The 25,689-nt window shown below is 42.7% G+C and overlaps 1 protein-coding gene across 1 annotated transcript in view; it reads left to right on the top strand.

The window, feature by feature from the left end:
* The window catches only part of SCD5 (stearoyl-CoA desaturase 5), a 36,341-nt gene extending 12,320 nt beyond the window's left edge, over positions 1–24,021 (top strand). Inside the window, exons 2-5 of the mRNA XM_026718924.2 lie at positions 14,093–14,223; positions 16,337–16,542; positions 21,366–21,598; positions 22,352–24,021. Of these exons, the coding sequence (XP_026574709.1) occupies positions 14,093–14,223; positions 16,337–16,542; positions 21,366–21,598; positions 22,352–22,542 (761 nt within the window). The 3' untranslated portion in view covers positions 22,543–24,021. The remainder of the gene's footprint in view (positions 1–14,092; positions 14,224–16,336; positions 16,543–21,365; positions 21,599–22,351) is intronic.
* The last annotated feature ends 1,668 nt before the right edge of the window (positions 24,022–25,689 follow it).

Here is a 25,689-nt window from a genome sequence, read left to right as displayed (position 1 = left end):
AGGAGAAATTTCTTGACAGTTAGAACAATTAATCAGTGTAACAATTTGCCTCCAGAAGTTGTGAATTCTCCAACCCTGGACGTTTTTAAGAAGAGTTTGGACAACTATTTGTCTGAAGTGATGTAGGGTCTCCTGCCCAAGCAGGGGGTTGGGCTAGAAGGCCTCCAAGGTCCCTCTGTCATTCTATTCTATTCTATTCTATTCTATTCTATTCTATTCTATAATAAATAAAATAAAAACAAATAAAAATGTAATCAAGTATGATTGTGAGTGGGTTCAAGCAGATCATGGTTTCTTGTTCAACAAACCATGATCTAATATCCTGGCTTGGTGCAATGTATGAGTTCTCTACATTTCCCTATGTTGATGTGACTGATAAAATCCCTTATGCAGATTTTAGATGTTTGGAAGACAACCTTTAGCTTGGCAGCAACTCAGAATTAGCCATTTAAAGATGGCATTCCTATGTTTATACTTACCCGGCAGGAAGATACCTTGATCATACTTATTAAGTTTGCAATATCAGGTCTGTGCCAATTTCATTTTCAAGTTCCTCTGGGTCATATGGGGTTCCCGGAATGAATCACCAGCGTGAAGAATAACAGAATAACTGAGATGGAAGGGACCGTGGAGGTCTTCTAGTCCAACCCAAGCAGGGGACCCTATACCATTTCAGAAAAATGCCTGTCCAATCTCTTCTTAAAAGCCTCCACTGATGGACCACCCACAACTTCTGGAGAAAAGTTGTTCTACTGATTAATTGTTCTGACTGTCAGGAAATTCCTCCTTAGTTCTAGGTTGGTTCTCTCCCGGATTAGTTTCCTTCCATCTCTTCTTCTCCTGCCTTCAGGTGCTTCGGAGAATAGGTTGACACCCCCCCTCCCCTTCTTAGTAGCAGCCCCTCAAATTTTGCAAGATTGCTATCATGTTACCCCTAGTGTTGGTAATAAGCAACACCTATGGTGAGAAAAAACAGAGGTGGAAGAAGAGAAGGCAATCAGTACAGTATCTTCACTCAACCTTCAAAGAAAATTATGCTTGCTAACTGGCTGTGCTCACCCAGGCACCATTTTGTGAAAAAAGTTCATAGCAACCACCATTTTGTGAACCTGCCTCCAACATGATCTCAAATCCCACAAGGGCCCATTAGCACTGTTGGAAGAAATATCCATCTGGTTCAGTTCCAAGCTGGGAGAAAGACACTGGAAACATGGAGGCTGATTGGAAAGATGGTTTATTGATGAAGCAGAACTACCAGAGTTCATAGTTCTGGTGCAGCTGACCAATTGTTCATGGTTTTTTAATAAGTTTCAGAGATGCTGCTAGAGGGTTGTGCCATGTTTGAAATGCCCTTAAGAGATTATGCAACGTAGTGAGCTCCGTGTCTTCAGCTAAATGGTAGTGGGCTAATCCTATTATGTCCTGAAGGATCATGTCCTGTTCTCAATCCCGTCATCCTGGAGCTGAAGGTCTTTTGTTTTGTAGATAGGCTGGCCTAGTCTTTCTTAATGGGCACAAAATACCTGAGGGGGTGGGGTGGGGGGGGGGCTATTAAGAAAGATTGAGTCTGCTTCCTGCCTCTAAAAAAACCCCCCATGTTTCTCCATTTCTCATTTAGAGAAATATAATATTCTGCCTTTTTTTATTCCTCAAAATATTTCATTCTTCTAGGAGAGGGTGGCTTCCCACAGCACAAAAAGACTACTTATCCTTGTGCTAAATCAGGGGTCTTCAAACTTGACTGCATTAAGACTTGTGGACTTCAACTCCCAGAATTCCTTCTCCAGTCATGGTAGCTCAGGAATTCTGGGAGTTGAAGTTCACAGGTCTTAAACTTGCCAAGTTTGAAGGCCCTTCTGCTAAATTATAGCTCCCATCATCCCCAACTACACAGGTAACTGGGAACTATAACTCTATCTTTCTGAAAATACTCAAATTAGGAAGGCCGGTATAAGGGTTTTCTAACAAAAGTTTAAATTTTAAAAATCTTGTTTGGGGTACCAAGAAGGAAAATGAGGTGCTCACATTCATGTATGAGTTGCCAAGGGGAATCCATAAGATGGCCATAAAGGGAATAGCATAAGATAGTCCACAGGTGGACAGCTATGGCCTCTTTAAGACCTGTGGACTTCAACTCCCAGAATTCCTGAGCCAGCATGATCATAAAGGGTCATAGTTACTCATCCCTGAGATCGCCCCACTTTCTCCAGCATTCCCATCCTAAGATGGTGGTTTAAAGTCATACCAAACAGTGGAATGTTTAACAGCTGGCAACAATTATTTTTAAATACTGTCAAAAATGATCTCTAAAGAAAGCTTCAGAATTAAATTTTGTTTGTTTATTATAAACAACTCCAGGCAGCAAACATATCTAGAAATATGCCTTCCTACTCTTATTTTTCCCACAACAACTCTGTGAGATGAGTTGGACTAAGAGAAAATGACTGGCTCGGCGTGACTTAGAACTTAGACTAACTTGATTGTCACTTTGAATGTACACTAATCGAAATACATTAAAATGAAATTTCGTTGCGTACAGCTCTCAAAGGGTCACCCCCTCCAATATACACTACATAAATGTGACAAACTAAAAATAAATACAAAATTATGCAAATACCCACATATATGACACAGAGAAACAACACAGTCTAGTTCTGATGCATATAGTATATGTAATATGGCAAGAGAAACAAATCTTGCGAGTTTACCAGGCGGATGGCATAGGGAATAAAACTGTTACAGAACCTGGAAGTCCTGCTAGAAATACTTTGAAAGCTCCTCCCCGAGTGGAGCAACAGAAACAAGTGGGTTGAAGTGGGTGTGCGGGATCTCTAACAAGGCTTTGAACTCTAAGCACAAAGTACTTATAAGCAGTATACTGAATGACAGGAAGCTTTCATACCCAAGGCAGGACTAGAACTCGCCCTCTTCTGGTGATCCCAAGTCACCCAGCTGGTTTTCATGACTAAGGCAGGATTAGAACTCAGACTCTCCCCATGATTGGCTCAAAGTCATCCAGGTGGCTTTCTTGGCTAAAATGGGATTAAGAACTCACTGTCTCCTGGTTTCTAACCCTGTGCCTTCACCACTGGACCAAACTGTCACATTGAAATGCTTCCTCTTTCCTGGTTTTCTTTCTCTCTCCTCTATCGCAAAGAGGAGGCGATGACGCACAAACTCAGTTGGGCCGATTCCTTTCTGAAAAATAGGTATTAATTGCGGACTTATAGCTGAACTTCACAGGGCCAGGAGGCAGAAAGCAATAAGAGTTTCTTGAAATGTTAAGCTATGATTTATTTTTTTAATTTTTATTTTATTTTTTTACGAAGACTGTTAAGCTTTCCTCTGCAAATTTAGGAGCTGAGATTTCATTACCCATAGCCAGCTTGTCCCTCTGCTACACAATTAATTTTGGCAGGCTGCCTCTCAGAGTATTGCAAACCTCATCATGGAAAACATGCAAGCGATCAGATTACTGCATTCTCCTCACCTTTAGCATGAGGACAGAAACAAAACCTTATTAAGAGAGCAGAAACTAGGCAAATATTGCATTTTTATCCAGGGAGAGAGGGAGGGAAGAAGAGAGAGAGTGGGGGGGGAGAGAGAAAATCAGGAATAAATTTTTACTCTACTACTAATATTAATAATCTTTTCCTAGCCTCTCCCCCACTCTCTGAATTAAAATAGGACATCCAGCTGCCTCTCTCTTGAATAATTTGGCAGATTTTCTCCTATAGATTTGTAAACCTGTGTATAATTTCCCTCCCTCCTCTGGAGTAAATACAGCAATATGCAGCTTCTTATCAGAAGAGCTACTGTATCACATCCCTCAGGCTTTAGATGTTAGCAAAGAAATACATGTAGTTCTTGACTTATGGCTACAACTGAGCCCAAAATTTTTGTTGTTAAAGTGAATTTTGCTCCATTTTATGAGCTTTCTTGCTTCGGCTGTTAATTGAATCACTGCAATTGATAAATTAGTCACCTGGTTGTTAAGTGAATCTGGCTTCCCCATTGACTTTGCTTGTCAGAAGGTGGCAAATGGGTGTTAACGCTTGACCTGGGACACGAACTTGGAAGACAGCAACGGTCATAAATATGAACCACTTGCCAAGCATCTGAATTTTGATTGTGTGAGGATGGGGATGCTGGAAAAGTCATAACTGTGAAAATATAAGTCACTTTTTTCAGTGCCATTGTAGTTTGAACGGTCGCTAAACAAACTGTTGCAAGTCAAGTACCTCAGGGCTGGCAAATTTGCGGCTCACAGGCCAGATGCGCCATGCATTGGCCATGCCGATGCTCAGTTTAACGAAGGGAGAAAAAAGTCACAATATGTCCCGTGACAACGCTGTGACGACGCAAGTTTAACAACTCTGGACTACCTGTAAAAATGATCTCTGTTGCCATCTAGTAGATACCTGGACTTTTCAGTGCAGATATGCTGCTGGTCATATCCAGTGGTGGGATGCTACTGGTTCACACTGGTTCTACTGAACCGGTAGCTCTGGTGAGCAGTTGGCCACGCCCACCCACCCCACCATTTCCTCCTATATAGTTCCCTGTTTTTTTTTAGCTCAGCTGATTTGCGCAGCAGAGCGAATTGTTGCGCCTCAGCAGTTTTACCCACCAGCGCTGACATAGAAGGTACATTTTTAAGGTTAAAATGGACATTTTTGTTTTTTGTTTTTAGAATAGAATAGAATTCTTTATTGGCCAAGTATGATTGGACACATAAGGAATTTGTCTTGGTGCAAATGCTCTCAGTGTACATAAAAGAAAAGATACATTAGTCAAGAGTCAAGAATGATAAGGTCCAACACTTAATGATAGTCATAGGGTACAATAAGCAATCAAATCATACTAGGAAACAGTCAATGTAAATCGTAAGGATTCAAGTGACAAAGTTACAGTCATAAAGTCACAAGTGGGAGGAGATGGGTGATAAGGAGTGATGAGAAGATTGTTTGTAATAGTAGTGTAGACTTCATAAATAGTTGGACAGTGTTGAGGGAATTATTTGTTCAGCAGAGCGATGGCGTTCCGGAAAAAACTGTCCTTTTGTCTAGTTGTTCTGGTATGCAGTGCTCCACAGCAGGGGTCACCAACCTTTTGAACCTCAGGGACCACCAAACTCATAATTTTAGATTCCAGGGACCACTAACTGGTTCTATGGGCATGGCCTAATTTGTGGGTGTGGCTTGGTGGTCATGTGACTGGCTGGGCATGGCTTGTATGTAAATATTATAAATATTTATATAAATATTGAATTTTTTTATAAAAAAGAGCAACTTTTACCCAAAATCAGGCAAAGCAGGCAGATTGAGTTGCTCACAGAATCACAGATTCATTCAGAGATCTATCTATCTGCCATTGGCTAGCTCAGTCTGTCACATAAAATTTGCTTGCAAGCAAACTCACAAAATTAACTCACAACACACCATGCATGTAAATATTGATTTTTTTTTTATAAAAAAGAACAATTTTTACCCAAAATCAGGCAAAGCAGGCAGATTGAGTTGCACACAGAATCATTCAGTGATCTATCTATCTGCCATTGGCTAGCTCAGTCTCTCAAATTTGCTTGCCTTGAGTTTGCACTGAATTTGCTTGCAAGCAAACCTTCAGTCCTAAGGGAGGTTTGGCTGAGCCAAAGATCTAAAGACTAGCTAGAAAGCAAGAAATCCAACCATTTCCTGCTTCCTAGCTAATCTAAATCTCCCAGCACAGCAGAACAGATGATGGTCAGAAAAAGTATAAAAAGCAAGTTTAGCAGGCAAGTTTACCGGGTAAGGGGCAGGGAGGGTTCCCACGGGCCATGTGGGCGGTGCAGCCTTGTGTTTCTACACAGCCTGGATTAATTGCTTTGGGGGTGTGCTCTGGGGTTGAGATTTCTCTGCAGCCCACCAAAATTTTCTCATGGCCCACCGGTGGGCCACGGCCCACTGGTTGGCAACTGCTGCTCTACAGCGTCGTTTTGAGGGAAGGAGTTGAAACAGTTTATGTCTGAGATGTGAGGGGGCTGTAAATATTTTCACAGCCCTCTTTTTGACTCGTACAGTACACAGGTCCTGCATGGGAGGCAGGTTGGTAGTAATTGTTTTTTTTCTGCAGTCCTAATTATCCTCTGAAGTCTGTGTCTGTCCTGTTGGGTTGCAGAACCAAACCAGACAGTTATAGAGGTGCAGATGACAGATTCAATAATTCCTCTGTAGCAATAATTCCTCTGTATCGGCAACTCCTTGGGCAGTTTGTGCTTTCTGAGTTGGTGCAGATAGAACATTCTTTGTTGTGCTTTTTTGATGACATTTTTGATGTTAGTAGTCCACTTTAGGTCTTGTGATATGATAGAACCTAGAAATTTGAAGGTTGAATGCTGTGCGCAAAGCAGTAGTAAAATATTTTGAATCCCACCACTGGTCACATCATAAAGAATTCTAATATGACTATCCTATCAAACAAATATTTCCCTATCATCCCAGTTTGCCTTTACACACTGAACCAATGATGTATAGGTTAGGTTCATAATTAAAGATGTGGAGATACTTAAAACCATGGAAGTTTAATAAGACACACAGGTCTGGTTCATAAAAAGACCATTCAACTTGTTATGTTTTAAACTTGTGTTATACATCAAATATGAGACCATAAGGCCATGACATTTTTTAAAAAGAGGAGTGGTAGCTATAACCATGGTTTCAGCCATGGTTAGTTTCAAGTAAGGAATGATCTACAATTTAGAAAATTGTATCAAAGAAGACAACCTATAAGTGGTCTGAATATCCATTGTGTATCCTGAGGCAATTTGTTTTTGAAGTTAGAAGCTAAATCAAGGGTCTTCAAACTTGGCAAGTTTAGGTTGTGGACTTCAATTCCCATAATTCCTGAGCTAACATGACTGGAGGAGGAATTCTGGGAGTTGAAGTCCACAAGTCTTAAACTTGCCAAGTTTGAAGACCCCTGAGCTAGATAGTCAGACTGTGGATTTATTAAAACAATCCAGGGGAACCATGGAGGGGCAGGGTCAAATGAAGATGGTAGCCATGCCTGTCCAATCAGAGCAAGCCAATTTTTGACATGTGATGCCCAAGGGAACAACGTAAAACAAAACTTTAAGCTGCCTGAGCAAATCTAGACTGAATAGTACTCGTTTTAAGCCATGTTCTATACTGGCAAATGTTTGTGATCTTTGACATATCTACCAATTGCACTTTTCTTGGGAAGGGTTCACCAGTGTCCAAACTAAAGGAATCCAAACATTATAAATCACCAATACCAGGATTCTAGTTTGTGCTATTTGTCAAATTCTGCTTTATCCCAAATATTAATGAAAGCTGAGGTCTTTAATATGCTTCTCAAAGCCAAGGACTTGACCTTAGTCAAGTAACTTGATTAAGCATCTATTGTGTGATTTATAGCATTAGCTACATTCAGCAAGCTGGGAACACTTCCAAAGTCAGTAATTGCATCTTGCATTTTGTTGGAAGAAAAATCCGGTCCATTCCAAGCTGGGATAAAAACCTCAGTTGTTAGTTGGCAGTACAGGAGCGATGACTTCTCTTTCACCCAAAGTCTTCACACAGAATGGATAGTCATTGGTCAGAAACGTTGTGGTAAAATAAGATGGGGCAGGACCTCCACAGCAAGCTGAAGTGATCCTGAATGGTGACCAGGGAAGGTATCAGACAGGGACCAGTAAACCACATGATTTATATTCATTGACAATATCTCAAAGGTAGTGTAGCTAGCACGCTGACCTCGTAAGAAGGAATGGATAATAAGAAAGTTACCCAGATGGATTTATCAAACAAATATTCCAATTTCATTCTCGGGAGGAGAGAGACTGGCCAAGCCAGAGGGAAGACTCAAACAGGGAATTAGTCTGGAGTCCTTTCATCAGGGGTCCCCAGCCCCAGGGCTGCGGCCCACAATTTCTGTTGCTGAATGAGACTAGTTGTTAGGAGAGCTCTGCCCCATTTTTATGACCTTTCTTGCTACAGTTGTTAAGTGAATCACTGCAGTTGTTACGATAGAAACATGGTTGTTGAGTGAATCTGGCTTTCCAATTGACTTTGCTTGTCAGAAGGTCGACAAAATGGATTACATGACCCCCCTGGACACTGCAACTGTCATAAATATGAGCCGGTGGCCAAGCACCTGAATTTTGCTCATGTGACCATGAGGATGCTGCAACGGTTGTAACTGTGAAAAATGGTCATAAATCACTTTTTTTTGAGTGCTTCTTGTAACTTTGAATGTTCATTACAATGAAAAGTTCAAGGACTATCTGTAGGCCAAGGGAATATACGCTGTGATTCTACTTTTGTTCAGGGCTGCTCAGCCAGCTGCCAATACTTCGCTGGATGTTTGTGTGCAGTGTGTGTTGTTTGGATGCCTAATAAATATATGTTGTATCTTCAAAGTGATTTGGTTGTTTTAAGCGAGGCAGGCACCATACCTCCGGGATCCCTTCCAGTTCTATGATGAACAGTTCAGCCTGGTGTTCAATATACAGATACAGATTAGCAGAATTGGAAGGGACCTTGTAGGTCATGTAGTCCAACCCCGTGCCCCCCAAGGAGAGCCTACACCATTTTTGACAAATGGCAGTCCAGACTTCTTGCAAGCCTCCAGGTATGAAGTTCCCACAACTTCCGAAGGGCCGATTGCTCTCACTCGATATCTTTATTAAGAGGATCCGAAGTATGAATGCTTCTTATAAGATGATTTAAGAAATGTTCTAATTCTATCTGGGAAATTGCAAGTAGTCCCCGATTTACAATGGTTCATTAAATGACTGTTTGAAGTTACAACGGCTCTGAAAAAAGTGACTTATGACCATTTTCCACAGGAATGTTATAGCATTCCCACAATCGCATGATCAAAATTCAGTCGCTTGTCAACTGGTTCGTATTTATGACGTTTGCAGTAACCCGGGGTTTCGTGATCCTCTTTTGCGAACTTCGGACAAGCAAAGTCAGTGGAGAAGCCCAATTCACTTAGTGACCGTATTACTAACTTAATCCCTGCAGCGATTCACTGTGCAAGAAAGGTCGTAAAATGGGGCAAAATTCACTTAGCTGGGGTTGGGGTTTTTTGGGGGGGAAGGCCCTAGCTTTCTATCTGCAAAGGGGAACAGGATTGAACCATTGTTTCTTCAACACAGAACAGTGATAGCGAAACCTTTTGTTGTGGGTGCCAATAGCACATGCGCGCTGGCACCCACAATGCAATGCACCCTGCCCCCCCTGCGCATGAGCCAAATCACCCCGCTCCCTTACCAGCATTGCGCATGCATGCACCTCCCAACTGATTTTTGGCCTGTTTGAGGCCATTTTCACCCTCCCAGAGGCTCGAGGGAAGCCTCTGCAGCCTCAGGAGGCCGAAAAACGGGTCCATTTTGACACTTCCGTTATTTCCGGAAGGCCCATTTTTCGGCCTCCCAAGGCTTCAGAGGCTTCCCTCGAGCCTCCAGGAGGGCGAAAACAACCTCAAATGGGACAAAAATCAACTGGGAGGTGTGCACATGCACAGTGCAGGTAAGTTTGGCTGGGGCTCATGTGCTTGCACAAAGGGTTCTGCGTGCCACCTGTGGCATGCAAGCCATAGGTTTGCCATCACGGATGTAGAAAGTCAAATCAACAGTCACATCCCATTTTGACTCTTTTTTTTAAAATTACCCACCGTGGAAACCTCTGTAGGATTAAGAAAATCCTCATTTGCTTGTTGTCAGGGCAACTGATATACCGTAGGGCTTAACAAGCCCACAGATAAACTGGTGTCCTTTTCAAATCCTCAACTTGTCAGAAGTACATCACTGATTCATTTCATCCCTCCTATTTTTATCTTTCTCTCTCTTTTGAGTTCATTGCTGTTTGTTCCTTTTATAACTAGGCTAAGTTTGATCTTTGACAGTCCCTGGGAACTGCTAATTGATGCAACTTTTAGCAAATCTATGCTAAGAAGCTACAGTACTTTCTTTGTTTTTAAAGCATTTAAAACTGTATCAACCACATTGCAGATTAATCTCTTTGGCCCACCAGAATGAAAATGAGTATGCATTTAAAATGAGAAAATCCAATATTTGTAGGGTCAGGGTTGACAACCCAACTTCGCAATCTTTTTGGGGAAACCGCCAAAAACTGAGGAATCAAAAGAGTTGTTTTAGCATGTTTTTTTTTTTCCAAAATGGAAACTGAGTTTGGGAATATTCCGATTGATCCTGTTATAGGCTGTGGAGACCTTCAGGAAAGCCTTGCTGGCTGCAGAAGTTCTTGAAGGCCTCTGACAGTGAAAAAGAGGCCCTGGGTGATATGCACAAGTGAGAGTAGTCAGTGGATGACATCCCCCCCAAATAAGACCTAGTGCTGTGGTTCGCCGGCAGCAGGTGTGGACGGCTGAGGTCTCGGAGAGCGAGGCATGTGATGCAGGGATGGGGCCAGGACTATCAGGGAGTGGAATGCTACCTTCGGAGATTGTAGAGGCTGGCAGCAGTGATGAAGAGGTCCCCAAGGAGCCTGTGCCCAGTGCGCATGTGTGCAGGGCTTCTCAAAGGAAAGAACAGCTGCAGCAGCATGGGCGACTCAGGAGTAAGGCTGCAAGGTAATGTCCCCTCCCTCAAGAGATAAAAGCCAGCTGAGAAACCGGAGTTCTTTGCAGGAAGCAAAGACATTTTTGCACTCAAGCCTTGTGGACTTTTGGACTCTCTTAGTTTGTGTTTGGAGACTTTTTGTGTTTGAAATATTTCTTGGCATCTTTAGTGTTCTTGGCAGCTTTGCACAACCTTGGCAAGGCTCATTCTTATCAGAGACAATTAGTTTGAAACAGCTTTTTAATCAGGGAGGAATGGAATTCATAAAGAATCATTAAAAGGTTTTGCTGTTACCTTCGTTTTGTGTTTGTTTCCTTGGAACAAGGTTTGGGTCAGAACACCTGTTGCCTTTTTGATGGCAAATACACACACACACACACACACATATATATATATGAATGACACGGTCTTATTTTTGGGGAAACACTGTACCTTGCAGGCCGCATCTGGCCCGCGGGCCTTGAGTTTGACATTTCTGATGTAGAGGAAGCGAAACCAAGAAGTGTCACTCAACCAGAACAGAACTTGATTGGCTTTGTATGGGCAGAAGAGAGATTTAGCACATCACAGCCATAGATGTAGGATCTTCCATGTACCAGTATCAATGAGCAAGGAAGCCTCTGAAAACCAATCTTAGAGGATAATTGATATCAAAGTGTTTATTATTATTACTTCCTCCCCTCAGCTACACCGTTCTCCTCACAGAATACCTATGGCCTGTTAGTGGATAGGTTCCAAATTTTCTTTGAAAAAAACTTATTTCTAGATTCCTCCATTTTACTTTTCCAAAGCAAATGTTGTGCCTGGAATTTAAAGAGCAAAACTCGGCAGATGTCAAGCAGTATTATTCAGCCTTTATTTTAGTTTCTCCTTGCAGCTGAAAACTCTGCAATTCTTTCAAAAGATTTTAAATCTTTCATGACTAAACAAGGATCCTTGGGGTTTTTGTGATGTTTGTCAACCATCCCTCTTAATATCGCTTCGCTGCATCATACAATTAATTCGAATCCAGGCTGAATCATAGCAAGATGCACTCAGCACAAGAATGTTTTGTTTAAATTACAATTTGTTAAGCAAGCAAAAGTGTTGGCACTCACCCGACGTGCTGAAGTTTACACACTACAAACCACCCTACAAATCCAGATAGCTGAGTTCACACATTGCATTATAGAAGACCAAAGGAACTACATTGTGGACTTTAAATTGACCTTAAATCATCACTAAAAAATCTTAACTGATTTTAATAGATGTAACTCCGAATAAGATTTATTCTAAAGCCATCTTAAATGACTTTAATTTTTCCCCCTGTAAACTGCCTAGAGAACAAGCAGCCAACCTATATAAATATTAAATATTATAAATATTAACAACTCTTCTTTTCTTTTTATAACTATCACCTCCGTGGTTTTTGTTTGTTTGTTTGCTTTATGTAACAAAATTGGTCAAATATTCCAGTCTCAGCTGTTTACAACTGTCTGTCTGCAACCAGTTTTCCATATTCATCTCTTTTCCACTTAAAATTAATACGATTAATTAATACGATTAGGTGTTATTTTGGTTTTGATTGAAAGCAGCCCCATTGAAACGAAAGCACTGTAGCCTCAAAATTCAGATGATAATCCAATGTCAAATCATGGCACGTCTGCAGAACTACTTAGCTTAATCTAGCATCTTCCACTGAACAAAGTTTCAGAGCATGTTTTCTTTGAAAATACCCAGAAGGAATCTTTGCAAACAGAGGAACAATTTGTTTGATGTTTCCTTTAAAAAAACCAACACTCTAATCTTTTGATATGCTTTATAAAAACAAAAAATAAAGTAAAACAGGCTCCCAAAAAGGATTAGGAAAAATGTTTCTGTTTTCCTGTTTTCCTTCTCCTATACAAAGTTGTTTGAGACATTTTCGTCCTTCATGTGAAATAAAATTCCATGATCCTGAAATCAGCCCAGTGTAACAACATAGCAAAATGACTTCACTTTAATGCAGTACAGCTGGGTTGCCAATCCAAAGCTAATTGCAGATGGAGAGAGTTGAATTAAAAAATGTCTCCGAGCCGGCTATCCTTTACAATTACCGGGGACTCAAAAAGCATTAGAATTTGTTAAATTTTAGGATGATGGCCCTTTCATGTGCCTGTGAAACTAAAACTAATCTGCTCCTGATGGGTAATAAAATGAATTTTAAACAGTAAACTTGCAACAAAAGGTTATGCATAAGAGAAGTGCTGTTTTAATGCTTTGTCTAGCTCCGTGGGAGAACCAGTTTTATGGAATTGCAGATGGAAGCCACTGTACAGAACCATGGTTAGCTGGATATTTGCGATACCGGGAAATGTCCCCTCCTATTTCTTCGACAGCTATTTCTCAGAGTCAAAATGAATGCGTCTTTGAAAGGGTTAGCAGATACGCTGTAGGATTGCTTGACAGAGTATGTGCAAAGAAACAGGGAAAATGCAGATAGTCCTTCAACTTCCAACCACAACCGAGCTCAAAGTTTCTCTTGCTGACAAGCAAAGTCAATGGGGAAGCCAGATTCACTTAACAACTGTTTTACTAACTTCACCACTGAAGCGATTCACTTAGCAACTGGGGCAGGAAAAGTCATAAAAATGGGACAAAACTCCACTCAGTTGACTCAGGAATTTGCCAACAGGAATTTGGGCCCCCCCGTTGTGGTTCTAAGTCGAGAACCACCTGTATAATATTATAAGATAGATTTTCATTCCGGAAAACATAGTTGCATTGTGAATTGCCACCATGGCATTGTGTTCCTTGTTCAGAAAGAGGTAACATGTTGTGGGTGGACATTTCTACGTGAGTCAGGAAACAGTCCTGCTTTAAGTACCCATTTTTGCTGCCTCCGTTAGAGGAGAAACTGTAGGCATGGAGAATTTTCTAACGGAAGAAGAAAACACGGCTAATGAGAGGTGAAACCATCTAAATTTCAACCCCTTTGAGATGTGGTTGCTAGGTTCTATGTTTTTATGCAATTTGCAGCTTTTATGACAACCCAATAGGCTAGATGAGTTAAATTAGAAATATCAGCACAGGATTACATGCTGTGGCAATAGAGGCATTGATAGTATGAGCTCAGTGGTGGGATTCAAAACATTTTATTACCAGTTCTGTGGGCGTGGCTCGGTGGGCGTTTCAAGGGAAAGATACTGTAAAATCTCCACCCCACTACAGGGGAAGGATACTGCAAAATCCCCATTGCCTCCCCACCCCACTAACCTGCTTTCCAGCTCCGTTCTCCTGTGCAGTGCAACCAAAGAAGAACCAGCCGATCAGGTGGACTTGCGAGGCAGAGAATAGATGGGGGCGGGACTAGTCAGAGATGGGATTTGCTGGTTCTCTGAACTACTCAAAATTTCCACTACTGGTTCTCCAGAACTGGTCAGAACCTGCTGAATACCACCTTTGTAGTATAATAACCACACATTGGTTTGGTTTGGTTTCCTAACCTCTCCACCTTCTTTCATTTTTCTGTCATGTTTTCAGCATACATGTGTTTCCTGGTGTGCGCTCTGGGTGTGACAGCGGGTGCCCATCGCTTGTGGAGTCACAGATCTTACAAAGCCAGACTGCCTCTGCGAATATTTTTGGCTGCAGCCAATTCAATGGCATTTCAGGTGGGTATTTGTAATGGATTCAACAAATCTGTTGAACTCTTCTTAAGCAATAGTGTAAGGCTGGAGTAGCCAGCCTTGGCAATTTGAAGTTCTGTGGAGTTCAACTCTCAGAATTCTCCAGCCCGTCACACCGGGGGTTCACTTAACATGGCAATGATTCAGATTAATAACTGTGGCAAAAAAATATTGTAAAATCAAGTGCAGCTGTCAGGCATGAATCATCAAGGCCACATGTTAGGTTGCATTTAAGCTTTTTTAAAAATAAATAAATAAGAGTTTTTTATTTTTTTTATAAGTACAAACAATTTATCTTCCATTTAACGGTGTGTCGTCTGGGTACAGATATCTTGTGCAACAATAATCAAAATTACTACAATATTCATTACATTGTTATTAGTTCACCATTGTTATCTTATTATTAATATAGATAATATCCCTTACACTATAACAATAACATGTTTAGATCTTCACTTATTAATAGTATATATAATATATCTATCATTTATAGTATATATAATATATTTATCATTTATATTATATATAATATATCTATCATTTATTGCTCATGCTTATAAACAAGAATCTAGTCAACTAATAGCACTAAACTGGCACCAGATAAGAGCCAGAGGAATTCAAGGGGGATTGGACTTAGGCCACTTGTGAGTACCTAATGATTCCAGGCTAATTTCTTTCTTGACTCCACCCGCAGGCTCTGCCTCTCTTTCTCCTACATCAGCTCACTTAACAACCACCTTGTTTAGCAATAGAAATTCCAGTCTCAAATTGTGGTTGTAAGTTGAGGAGTACCTGTACATTAATGCTTCCATCCTATAAGGAGCAAAGACACAAAGGATGGGGTGGCTTATGATCTGAGAAGAGGTAATACTGCTCTTCAGGTATGCTATTGCCCACAATTGAAATATCCCTTGTGCTGGAATCAGGCTTATCAGTAGCTTCTGCTATTGTCCAAGGGTGTCAAACTGGCAGCCCGTGGGCTGGTTGCATCTTGTGCAGGCCACGCCTACCCCAGCTCTGCGGATGGGAAAACATCATGAAACGTGATGCTGCAAGTTTGACACCCCTGTCATAAATGGTAATTGTAATGTGTGAATGAGAGAAAACGGGTGCAAAGGAAGAAAAAAAATGTATATAAATAAAGGGATTGTGTATTCAGTTTAATCCTGAGCAGGCATTACTTGGGATCGTACAGAGCCCTGGTCAACCAGCAACTTGGTTTGCAAAATTATTTATTTTCCAGTTTTTATTATCCAGGTAAATCTTAGAAGACAAACCCAGCAGCTGGTTTCTTGGCTCTACAGCAGAGAAATATTTGAAAGGGCAAAATCTATAGGGAGAGAGGTGTCTGCACCTGGTAGAGTATTTATATGTTAAAAATAAGCCCACCTGCTTTCTCTCTAGAAACTCAGGTGGGTGAGGTAAAAATACTTCTGAAGTCTCAGAGGAGGTAGAAGCAACAGAATAGCCAGAGGGAAATTTTCTTTGGAAACTAAGCCAGCTGCTATCTTTGATAGTACTTGACATAAACAGTTGTTTTTTTCTGACAGAGCAGAAAAACTCTGCTCTGTGGCTTGTCCCAAAGGTGCTTTTCCAAAAGGCAAATGGGCTTCCTTTATTTTTCTTTGAAGACGTTTTGCTTCTCATTCTTCAGAACTGAAGAAGCTTTTTGGATGAGAAGTGAAATGTCCTCAAGGAAAAACAAAGGAAGACCAGTTCCAGGTCAACCGTGACCTGGATGACTGAGAATCACCATAGACAATCATCATCTTCATTTAGCGACCCTTGAGGGGTGGAGTCTGGGCAACTGAATGGAACTAGCAGAGTGTTTTAATGGCCAGATGCCCTTCCTGTTGCCAATACGGAGTTTTGTTCAGCAGATACATTCTCAGTGTGCCCAGAGAGAGAGAAATATCTGCCTCTACCTAGGATCGAACTCACAGCCTCCTGACTGTGAGACGAGAGCTCCATCTCTAGGCCACCACACCCCTCCAATCTCCATAGACAATGCTGTTGCTTAAAAACACAACAACGGCAAGCGAGGATTCAGAGATCCACAATACCGTGACACTTAATTTCCTCCTTCTGTTTTGTGCAGAATGATATTTTTGAGTGGGCTCGAGATCACCGGGTGCATCACAAATACTCCGAGACGGATGCTGACCCACATAATGCCCAGCGGGGGTTCTTTTTCTCCCACATCGGCTGGCTCTTCGTCCGGAAGCATCGTGACGTCATTGAGAAAGGAAAAAAACTGGATTTGAGTGATTTGTTGGAGGATCCAGTGGTGCTTTTTCAGAGAAAGTGAGTGATAATGGTAAACGTGAGTAAGGCTGGAGATACACTGGGGGTCCATCATGGCAGGCCTTCAAGTCAAAGTGAGCCAGCTATTGGGATTGTAATGGAGCAGAAGATTGGATTAGACGAGTGTTTCTCCATCTTGGCAAGTTTAAGACGGGTGGACTTCAACTCCCAGAATTCCCTAGCCACCAAAGCAAAGCTGGCTAAGGAATTCTGGGAGTTGAAGTCCACCCATCTTAAACTTCGCAAGGTGGAGAAACATACTCTAGATCAGGAGTCATAAACCTTTTGGATCTCAGGGACTGCTAAATTCATAATTATAAATCCCACTGACCACTAATACGATCTGCCTAATGACCGGCTGGGTAGGCATGGTGGGATTCAATTTTTTTTACTATCAGTTCTGTGGGCATGGCTTGGTGGGCGTGGCAAGGGAAGGATACTGCAAAATCTCCATTCCCTCTCCCACCCCACTAACCTGCTTTCCAGCTCCGTTTTCCTGTGCAGGGCAACCAAAGAAGACCCAGCCAATCAGCTGGGACTTGGGAGGCAGAGAAGAGATGGGGGCGGGGCCAGTCAGAGGGGGTATTTGCTGGTTCTCCGAACTATTCAAATTTCCCCTACCGGTTCTCAGAACTGGTCAGAACCTGGTGAGTACCACCTCTGCTGTGAGTGAGCATGGCCAGCTCCTTAGAGCCCCAACAGGAAGCAGTTATTGGAGCTAAGCAACCACTAGGAGAAAGAGTTGGCAAAACAGCCGGCTCGGTTCAAATTGGATCTGACCGAGAAGGAGGTTCAGCAGAAGCACCTCACTGAGGACTACAAGCATAGGCTTTCCAAGCAGAGGGAAGAGCTGCGGCAGTGCAAGGCCAGCTAGCGGTGCCTGGAGGCTCAGCGGGCTGAGATGGTCAATCAATTCCAGGCGATGATGCAGTCCCACTGGAACGAGGCTCTCCGGCTCTTCGCCACCAGCGGCCCTTCCCTCCAGCCTTCGCTCAAAGCCCCCCACCAGGAGGCTGAAGCAGACCCCAAGTCGGAATTTCTACCCCCCTCTGACCCACACAAAAAGACCCCAAAGGGGGAGGCTCTGTGCAGCAACACATTGCATATATCCAGCCCGGGGGACCCCTGATTTAGTGCCATATAAAAAATGCAAATAATTTTTCTGCGGACCACCCAATTTTTCTCAAGGACCACCAGTTGGTGACCGCTGCTCTAGATGACCCTCAGGGTCCCTTCCAACTCCATGACTCTATCATAATTAGCATTTTCCAGCTAAGTGCTTGCATACTTATATTAGTGATTTTTCGGAGGTGCAGGACTTATGAATTTAACAAACAATGTTATTGATAGGATTGTTATGGCAGCCATGATACATTAATTACTGCACTGAGTTGAGCATAAAGCTGCTGGAAAGGTGAAAGAACAATCTCACATTCATGAAAAAGTATACAACACTCTCTTATAAATAATCACACAATTTGAGGATTGGGATCAATTCCTGCATAAAGAAATGACTTTGTCTATGATTATTAGCCAGTCTGAAAAACTACGGTGATAGGTGGCTTGCTGAATTTTGGGCGGAAAGATTTCTAATTCTAAGGACCTTACAGATGCATTGATCTTCGACTAAAACAATCAGTCACTAATACTGCTGGGAACGACTTAATTTAGCCACAATTCCTGCTTTATTACTCATCTCCTACTTCAAAAGAAAAGGAAAGGAAAGAATGAAATGAATAGAATGGGATAACAAAAGAAACCACCAGTCAGGCTGAAAAGCAGCTCTTAAGAATATCAAATATCCTAGTATGGAAGAGAAAAAACCCCATACAAACATTTAAAGCATTAAAAATGGGTTTAAAATATTAAAAAGATGCTTTTAGAAGGGTTGGGCTCAAACAGATCTCTCTTCGAACAAGGTGAGTTGCACAATGCTTCTATTATTAATCCCATCTTCGTTAAGACTTAAACAACCCAAAACTGCCCCTTTATTGGTTTCTTGGATACATTTATGTCTCATATTTTCACCACAACCCTGTGAAGTAGTCTAAGTGGGCTGAAAGATGGAGCTTCAGTGGCTGAGAGTGGATCTGAACCAGGGTCCAAAGAATTTATGGAAAGCAAGATGGTCGAGAAAAATGGAGAAAGCATTGGACAAGGAGGGGATACTGGTTATCTCTGAGGTTTCTCTGTTTTAAGAAGCATGCTGAAAGGAGAATTCTAGGAATTGAAGTCCACCCATCTTAAACTTGCCAAGATGGAGAAACAGTGATTTAATCCAGGGGTGTCAAATTCGATTTCATTGAGGGCCAAAGGCTGTGGTTGACCTCAGGAGGCCTGGGGGGACGTGGCTGACTGGGTGGGTGTTGCTGATTGGGTGGGCATGGCCAGCTTGTCACCACTCCCCAAACTGCTGGCCCAATGTTTCCTCTTTGCATTGGGTAGACCTGTCATGCCCCTGTCGGAGTCTGAATCCGAGGAGGAAGACAAACAGCTGACAGGGAGTGGGAGTGTGGCTCCATTGACTATGGAGGAACCTGGGGAAGAGCACAGTCCAGATGGGCAGAGCAGGGGAGAGGTAGAACAAGGGAGAGGGAGTTCAGAGGAAGACCCAGGCCCACCCCCTCTTCATCCTAGGGCATGCAGGGAGGAACGGAGAAGGGAGCAACATGAGTTGCATGGCTTCCAGGGGAGGAAAGGGCCCTGATTCCCTTCATTAGCCACACCTGGGAAAAGAGTTTAAAAGAGATGCAAGGTGAGAGCAGCAGTGGCTGCTGGGAACAAACGTGAGTTTATCTTGTGTTGACTTTGGTTATCTGCATTTCCGGCATCTTCCCAACTGGATTGAATTACTGCCATTCCTTCATGTCTGGAATTCTTTATCTTGCCCTGCTGGACTCATTACTTTATCTTGCCTTGATTGGACTTATGGTTTTTGTTGACCACGTTTTGGACTTGATTCTCTGCAGCCAAAGGCTGTTCCTGGGAGAGTTTTTCTCCGGATCTGAAGGTAACCAGGACATTGGGGGCAAAGTTGGAGCTAATAAAGGGACTCTTACTGATTATCTGACTGTGTTGTCTTTGTGCCACGCCCCGGGTCATCCCAAGACCGGGCTGAAGCCACGCAGATCAACCCCTTGTATTTGACACCCCTGATTTAATCTATTCTTCTGCCCAACGAATGATTCCAATGGCTGACTAACTTTGACTTGAAGGCCTACTTTGAGGGACCGAAAGAGAACGAGGAATTTCCAGCGAGAGAGCCTTACTGCTCCCTTGCTTGAATGAAGCATCTTACAACAGCGTAAAGATCAATACATTTTTTTTAGCAAACAAGCCACGAATGCTTATGCCGCAATTTTGCTACGCCATGGGAATTTGTCATATTTCTTTTTAGCCAGAAGGAAAGCTCCTTTGTTCCCATTAAAAAGAAAGAAAACATGTTCACAGCGGAAGGAAGGGGAACACGATCCGTCGTGAGAAGCTTCAGCAGAATGTTTATCTCTTGGGGGAGTAGGGCACAATACTTTCTAAGCTTCTGCATTAACAAGAAGGAAATCTATGACAAAATTACAATTACTTCAAGAGGAATTGTTCCAAACAAAGGAACAGACACTATTGTGCTCCCCCCACGCACACCGAATGATAAGGGTGCAGTTCATGGCATCTTGTAGAAAGATAAATATTTTAAGGTGGTAGAGGAGGCGAAAGACAGACATTTTAATAGATTCCCTAGCTGAAATGTTTTATCTAGGAGTGTTAACTGAAAAACGTCTCTCTTTTTTTCCCCCTCCAGCTAGAGGTTAGACTATTCTTTTTTTACTTCCTGGTGAGCAGAGGTAAGGAAAATCAACTAGTTTAGTTTAGTTTAATTTATTGTCATTGCACCTCCTACAATGAAATTAAAGACCATCTTCAGTGTACATTATGACTATGAAAATAAACACAAACACACATCCTTCACGTTCTATACCTTGAAACTAAAGATATTATAATAATCAAAAGTTTACAGGTGTAAAGGAAATGCCCGCGCGAATTGCGAAGATGGCAGCAGGCTTGGGTAGAGGTTTGAATCAAAATAGACTTTGGAAGGGACCTTGGAGGTCTTCTAGTCCAGCCCACTGCTCAAGCAGGAGACCCTATACCATTCCAGACAAATAGCTCTCCAATCTCTTCTTAAAACCCTCCAGTGATGGAGCACCCACAACTTCTGAAGGCAAAGCTGTTCCACTGATTAATGGTTCTCACTCTTAGGAAGTTTCTCCCCAATTCCAGGTTGCTTCTCTCCTTGATGAGTTTCCACCTGTTGCTTCTTATCCTGCCCCTCTGATGCTTTGGAAAATAAGTTGACCCCCCCCACTTCTTTGTGGCAGCCCTTCAAATACTGGAATACGGCTATCATGTCACCCCTAATTCTTCTTTTCTTTAGACTAGCCCAGGGTTCGGCAACCTAAAACCAGGGATAGGATCTGACCGGTATAATTACCGGTTCTGTTGCTCTGCATCACCCGAGTGCAATTTACGACCTGCTGGGCTGCCCGGACAGCTGAGCAGCGCTGCGTTCAAGTGCACAGCGGTTGGAAAAGCCTTTTTCTCCTGCTTTTTCAACCGCAGCTGTGTCGCGCAAAGCAGCTATGGTTGAAAAAGCAGGAAATAAAAGTTAAGGTAAGAGCCAGGGTGGGCCAGTCCCCAGGCCTTTGATTACCATATATTGACAACATATTTATCTTTCCTGCTCACTTGACTCCTCTGGAATCACGGTTCCAGGAAATATTGTTTCGTATGGCCCAGTCACCCCTGTGTTTTTCTTTCTTTCTTCACAGGTACTATAAAAGTTCAGTTGTGCTGATGTGTTTTGTCATTCCTACTGTTGTGCCTTGGTATTTCTGGGGCGAGAGCATCTGGAATTCATACTTCTTGGCTTCTATTCTCCGCTACACCATTGCCCTCAACGTTAGTTGGCTAGTCAATAGCGCTGCTCACATGTATGGAAACAGGCCCTATGACAAAAGCATCAACCCTCGGCAGAATAGCTTTGTCACTTTTGGAGCTATTGGTGAGTTGCCAAGAATTGGTTCCAGTGATGGAATTCAATTTTTTTTTTACTACTGGTACTATGGGCGTGGCTTGGTGGGTGTGGTTTGGTGGGCGTGGCAGGGGAAGGATACTGCAAAATCCCCATTCCCTCCCCACCCCACTAACCTGCTTTCCAGCTCTGTTCTCCTGTGCAGGGCAACAAAAGAAGACCCAGCCGATCAGCTGGGACTCAATGGGAGGCAGAGAATAGATGGGGGCGGTGCCAGTCAGAGGTGGCATTTGCCGGTTCTCCGAACTACTCGAAATTTCCCCTACCGGTTCTCCAGAACTGGTCAGAACCTGTTGAATACCACCTCTGATCAGTTCGTCTAGTTTTGGGAAGGGGAGCCTTGAAGTTGTTTTTATCCAGGCTGCTTTAATGGTGCTTTAGAGTCAGGGATGTCCATAGGTTGTGATGAAAAAGAAGATGGCGGCTGTCGTTCCCATTTTGAGAGTATAAAATATAATCAACCAACATAAGTGGAAAATAGAAGCAAAGGGAACAAGAAATCAGGACATTGGCTGGTTGGAACATTTCATTTTGGACACCCTGTCCAAACTGTATAGTTATGGGACATAGCTTTTAAAATCCTTTTGTTGGTCAAAATAATGAAAACGATAGCTGTTTCTCCATGAAAATGTCTACTGCCTCTGCTTGTTGATGCTATATTCTACTTTTTCCCTTCTCCATCTTTGACCCTACTTGTCATTTCTTCTGGGTTCTGTTTTCCAGGAGAAGGTTTCCATAATTACCACCATACCTTTCCATTTGATTATTCAGCCAGCGAGCTTGGTTTGAAATTCAACCCAACCACATGGTTCATTGACTTGATGTTTTGGTTGGGTTTGGTCACTGAGAGGAAGCAAACAACGAAGGAGATGATCAAAGCTCGCAAAGAGAGAACTGGAGATGGTACTTCTTGAGAAACAGACCAAGTCTTGAATTTTGATGCTGCTGTATGTGTTGTTTGTATTTTTCTTCATGGGGGCGGGGAGCTTCTGTCCCAAACCTTTCCCTTGTAATGAAAGTAGTATTTTTCATTGAATGATGGCCAAATTCATTACTGGATAAATGTAATTTTACTTTAGTGCAGTCCTTTTTCTATGGCAGAAAACACTTTAAATATTCGTTCAAGATGTGAATGTTTGTTCTAGCCTGCAATTTTTCCAAATTGTAGTGTCCTTCAGATGAGTTGAACTCTAGTTCCCATAATCCAAAGGCAATTGTGGCCTTTGGACATTTTGAGTCCAACACATTTGGAAAACAACCTGGTTGGGAAAAGCTGGATGGGCAGCCCTTGGAGCAGAGGTGGTATATCAGCGGGTTCTGACCAGTTCTGGAGAACCGGTAGCAGAAATTTTGAGTAGGTTGGAGAACCAGCAAATACCACCCTCCGACTGGAGATTTTACGTATCCTTCCCCTGCCATGCCCACCAAGCCACGCCCACAGAACCGGTAGTAAAAATGTTTGAATCCCACCGCTGCCTTGGAGTTATGGGTGCTAGATCTATGGAAAGCATGAGATCTACCAACCATTGGGCAGAGTCAGATGCAGAAAGTGGGATGCAGGAGCCAACGGGTTTTACCTCTAGACGGACAGAGGTCCACCTGACATACTGCATGTCAGGAACTCTGATGTAGAATGTAAAACTGGCCAGGAAAAAATTGGGCAGCTTACTTACCTGGTCTAAAGCATCCCTTCAGCTCATAAACAGGTCACTAGCTGTGCTGAATACTGTACTTTGAACTTCCTAGATGCTGTCTATAATTTGAGGGAACGCTCTAGGACAGTGGTTGCCCAACCCGTGGGCTAGGGATATTGGTGGTCTGTAAGAAAATTTTGGTGGTGCACAGAGAAATGCCACCCCCACGAAGTCTCATTTCTGGCAGAGTTTGCGGGGGAGAAAGACTTCTGCTGCTTCTGCTGCTTTCCTTGCATGAAGCCAAAAGTCTCTCTCTCTCTCTCCGCCTGAGAACAGAGCTGGAGACAGTATCCTGCGATCCCAAATAAAGAATGATTGATCGGTAGGAAAATGGGGTGGGGAATTTTCCTGTAGACTATTTTGGGGATTTTCCCAGGGTCTCTGCTCCACGGGATTTAAAATTATGAGTTTGGTGGTCCCTGATGTCCAAAAGGTTGGCAACCCCTGCTCTAGGACAGGGGTCTCCAACCTTGGCAACTTTAAGACTTGCGGACTTCAACTCCCAGAATTCCTCAGCAAAGCTGGCTGAGGAAATCTGGGAGTTGAAGTGCACAAGTCTTAAAGTTGCCAAGGTTGGAGACCTCTGCTCAGTGGTGGGATTCAACTTTTTTTTTACCATGGGTCCTGTAGGCGTGGCTTGGTGGGCGTACTTTGCGCAGAGGGTTTGCTACTGACCTTCTCCTGCAATCTTGCACTCTCCCTGGGTGTTCAACAGCTGACACACGGCAATCCACTGTGCCACGTGAAGCAGCTGAGCTTGAAAACCAGGAAACAAAGGTCAGAATATAGCCCGGGCAGGCAGGCGGGCCCAGCAGCTGATTGTTGGAGCGAACCGGTTCGCTCACAGATGATCCTCAGAGCTACCGGGTCAGCTGAACTGGGCTGAACCAGTAGAATGCCACCCCTATCTCTGCTCTAGGATGCCCCCAACAGTCCCACAGTTGTGCATGTCAGAACAAGCTCATTATCAGTAGGCAATTTTCCTTTAAAAGCGTAGCTAAAAAGCTCCCAATAACCCCCCTCCCAAAGAATGTAAAATCCCTCCATCTGCACTTGGTTTTAGTGGAATTGATTGTAGAATTAAAGCTGTCTTAAATACAACTGGTGTTTTTTTTTGAAGATTGCATATTATTTAGTATTAAAATCAAATGATATTTGATTTGATGTAGTCGTCCTGACAATACACCGTCCTTCTCCAACTTGGTATTCTTGCCCTCATTGTCTCCAGTAAATATGCCTACTGGTCACGCTAGTTGGCAACGAACTGTATGTAATTCAATTCCTACAGTCCAATTCATACCACAAACTATACGTAGTCCAGTTCATGTTAGCCGAACAAAGAAGCTCTGAATGTACTACTACTTGGATACACGATGCATCTCTTAAGAGAATGAAGACGCTTACAGTCCTTTAATGAAAGGAAATCAACTGTTTAATTTAAAATAGCTCTAACGTGTCTTTTCCTCTGCTTTGGCCGTGGGGTTTCTTGCATACCTTTAAAAAGATGCTTTGAAAAGAACTCCCCCCCCCTCGTTTAAGTGAAAGGGTAGCTTGGCAGCTGTGAAGAACCCATGAAAAATGGTTGCTACATCCTCCAGTGAAGCCAATGGGAAAGTATTGTAAATTGTCACATTCTCTCAGTGATCTAAGGCAGTGTTTTCCAACCATGGCCACTTTAAGGTGGGTGGACTTCAACTCCCAGAATTCCCCAGCCAGGATAAGATAGCATAGCTGGTTGTGGATTTCTGAGACAGAAGTCCACCCATCTTAAAGTGCCAAGGTTGAGCAACGCTCCTCCAAGAAGATACCCCGAACTGTGTTCCTATCCAAAGCAAAAGAACCTAAAAAATATAATCAGTTCCAAAAGATGTTATAAAATATAGCTATCCAAACAACCAGCATTATTTGGATCATGATTCAGTATTATTGTTCTTGGTAAGATGTTTCTTTTTTTCTTCTTTTTCTTCTGTTAATTGCCTGCTTCTAGCTTTTACTATTTAATAGATCCATAATGATGCCTGTAAACTATCCTGCTGTTTCTATAAGAGGAAGGCTGGACAAAATGATTAAAACCCAGGACTCTTGTGGCACTTTTTAAAAAGGGAGCATGTTTATTCCTGCTTAATCTTCGGGGGATTACAGCGCACCGCATCAGATGCGCGTAGACATCTGATACAGTGAACTAGCAGCCAAGATTGCAGCTTATACAATTTTGCATCTGTCGGTCTGCTTAGTGCAGGGTTCCCCCATCCTCTGGCCCACGGACCGGTCCTGGTTGGTGGCCTGTTAGGAACCAAGCCTCATAAGTGGCAGGCAAGCAAGCAAAGCTCCATCTGTGTCTAAATGGGATCTCAGTGAAAAACCCCG

Source organism: Pseudonaja textilis, chromosome 6, assembly GCF_049901715.1.
Source record: "Pseudonaja textilis isolate UNSWEBS1 chromosome 6, rPseTex1.2, whole genome shotgun sequence".
In the NCBI taxonomy this organism is placed as follows: domain Eukaryota; kingdom Metazoa; phylum Chordata; class Lepidosauria; order Squamata; family Elapidae; genus Pseudonaja; species Pseudonaja textilis.
The sequence above is the reverse complement of the archived record's forward strand: the minus strand, read 5'-3'. Positions and strand labels throughout refer to the sequence as shown.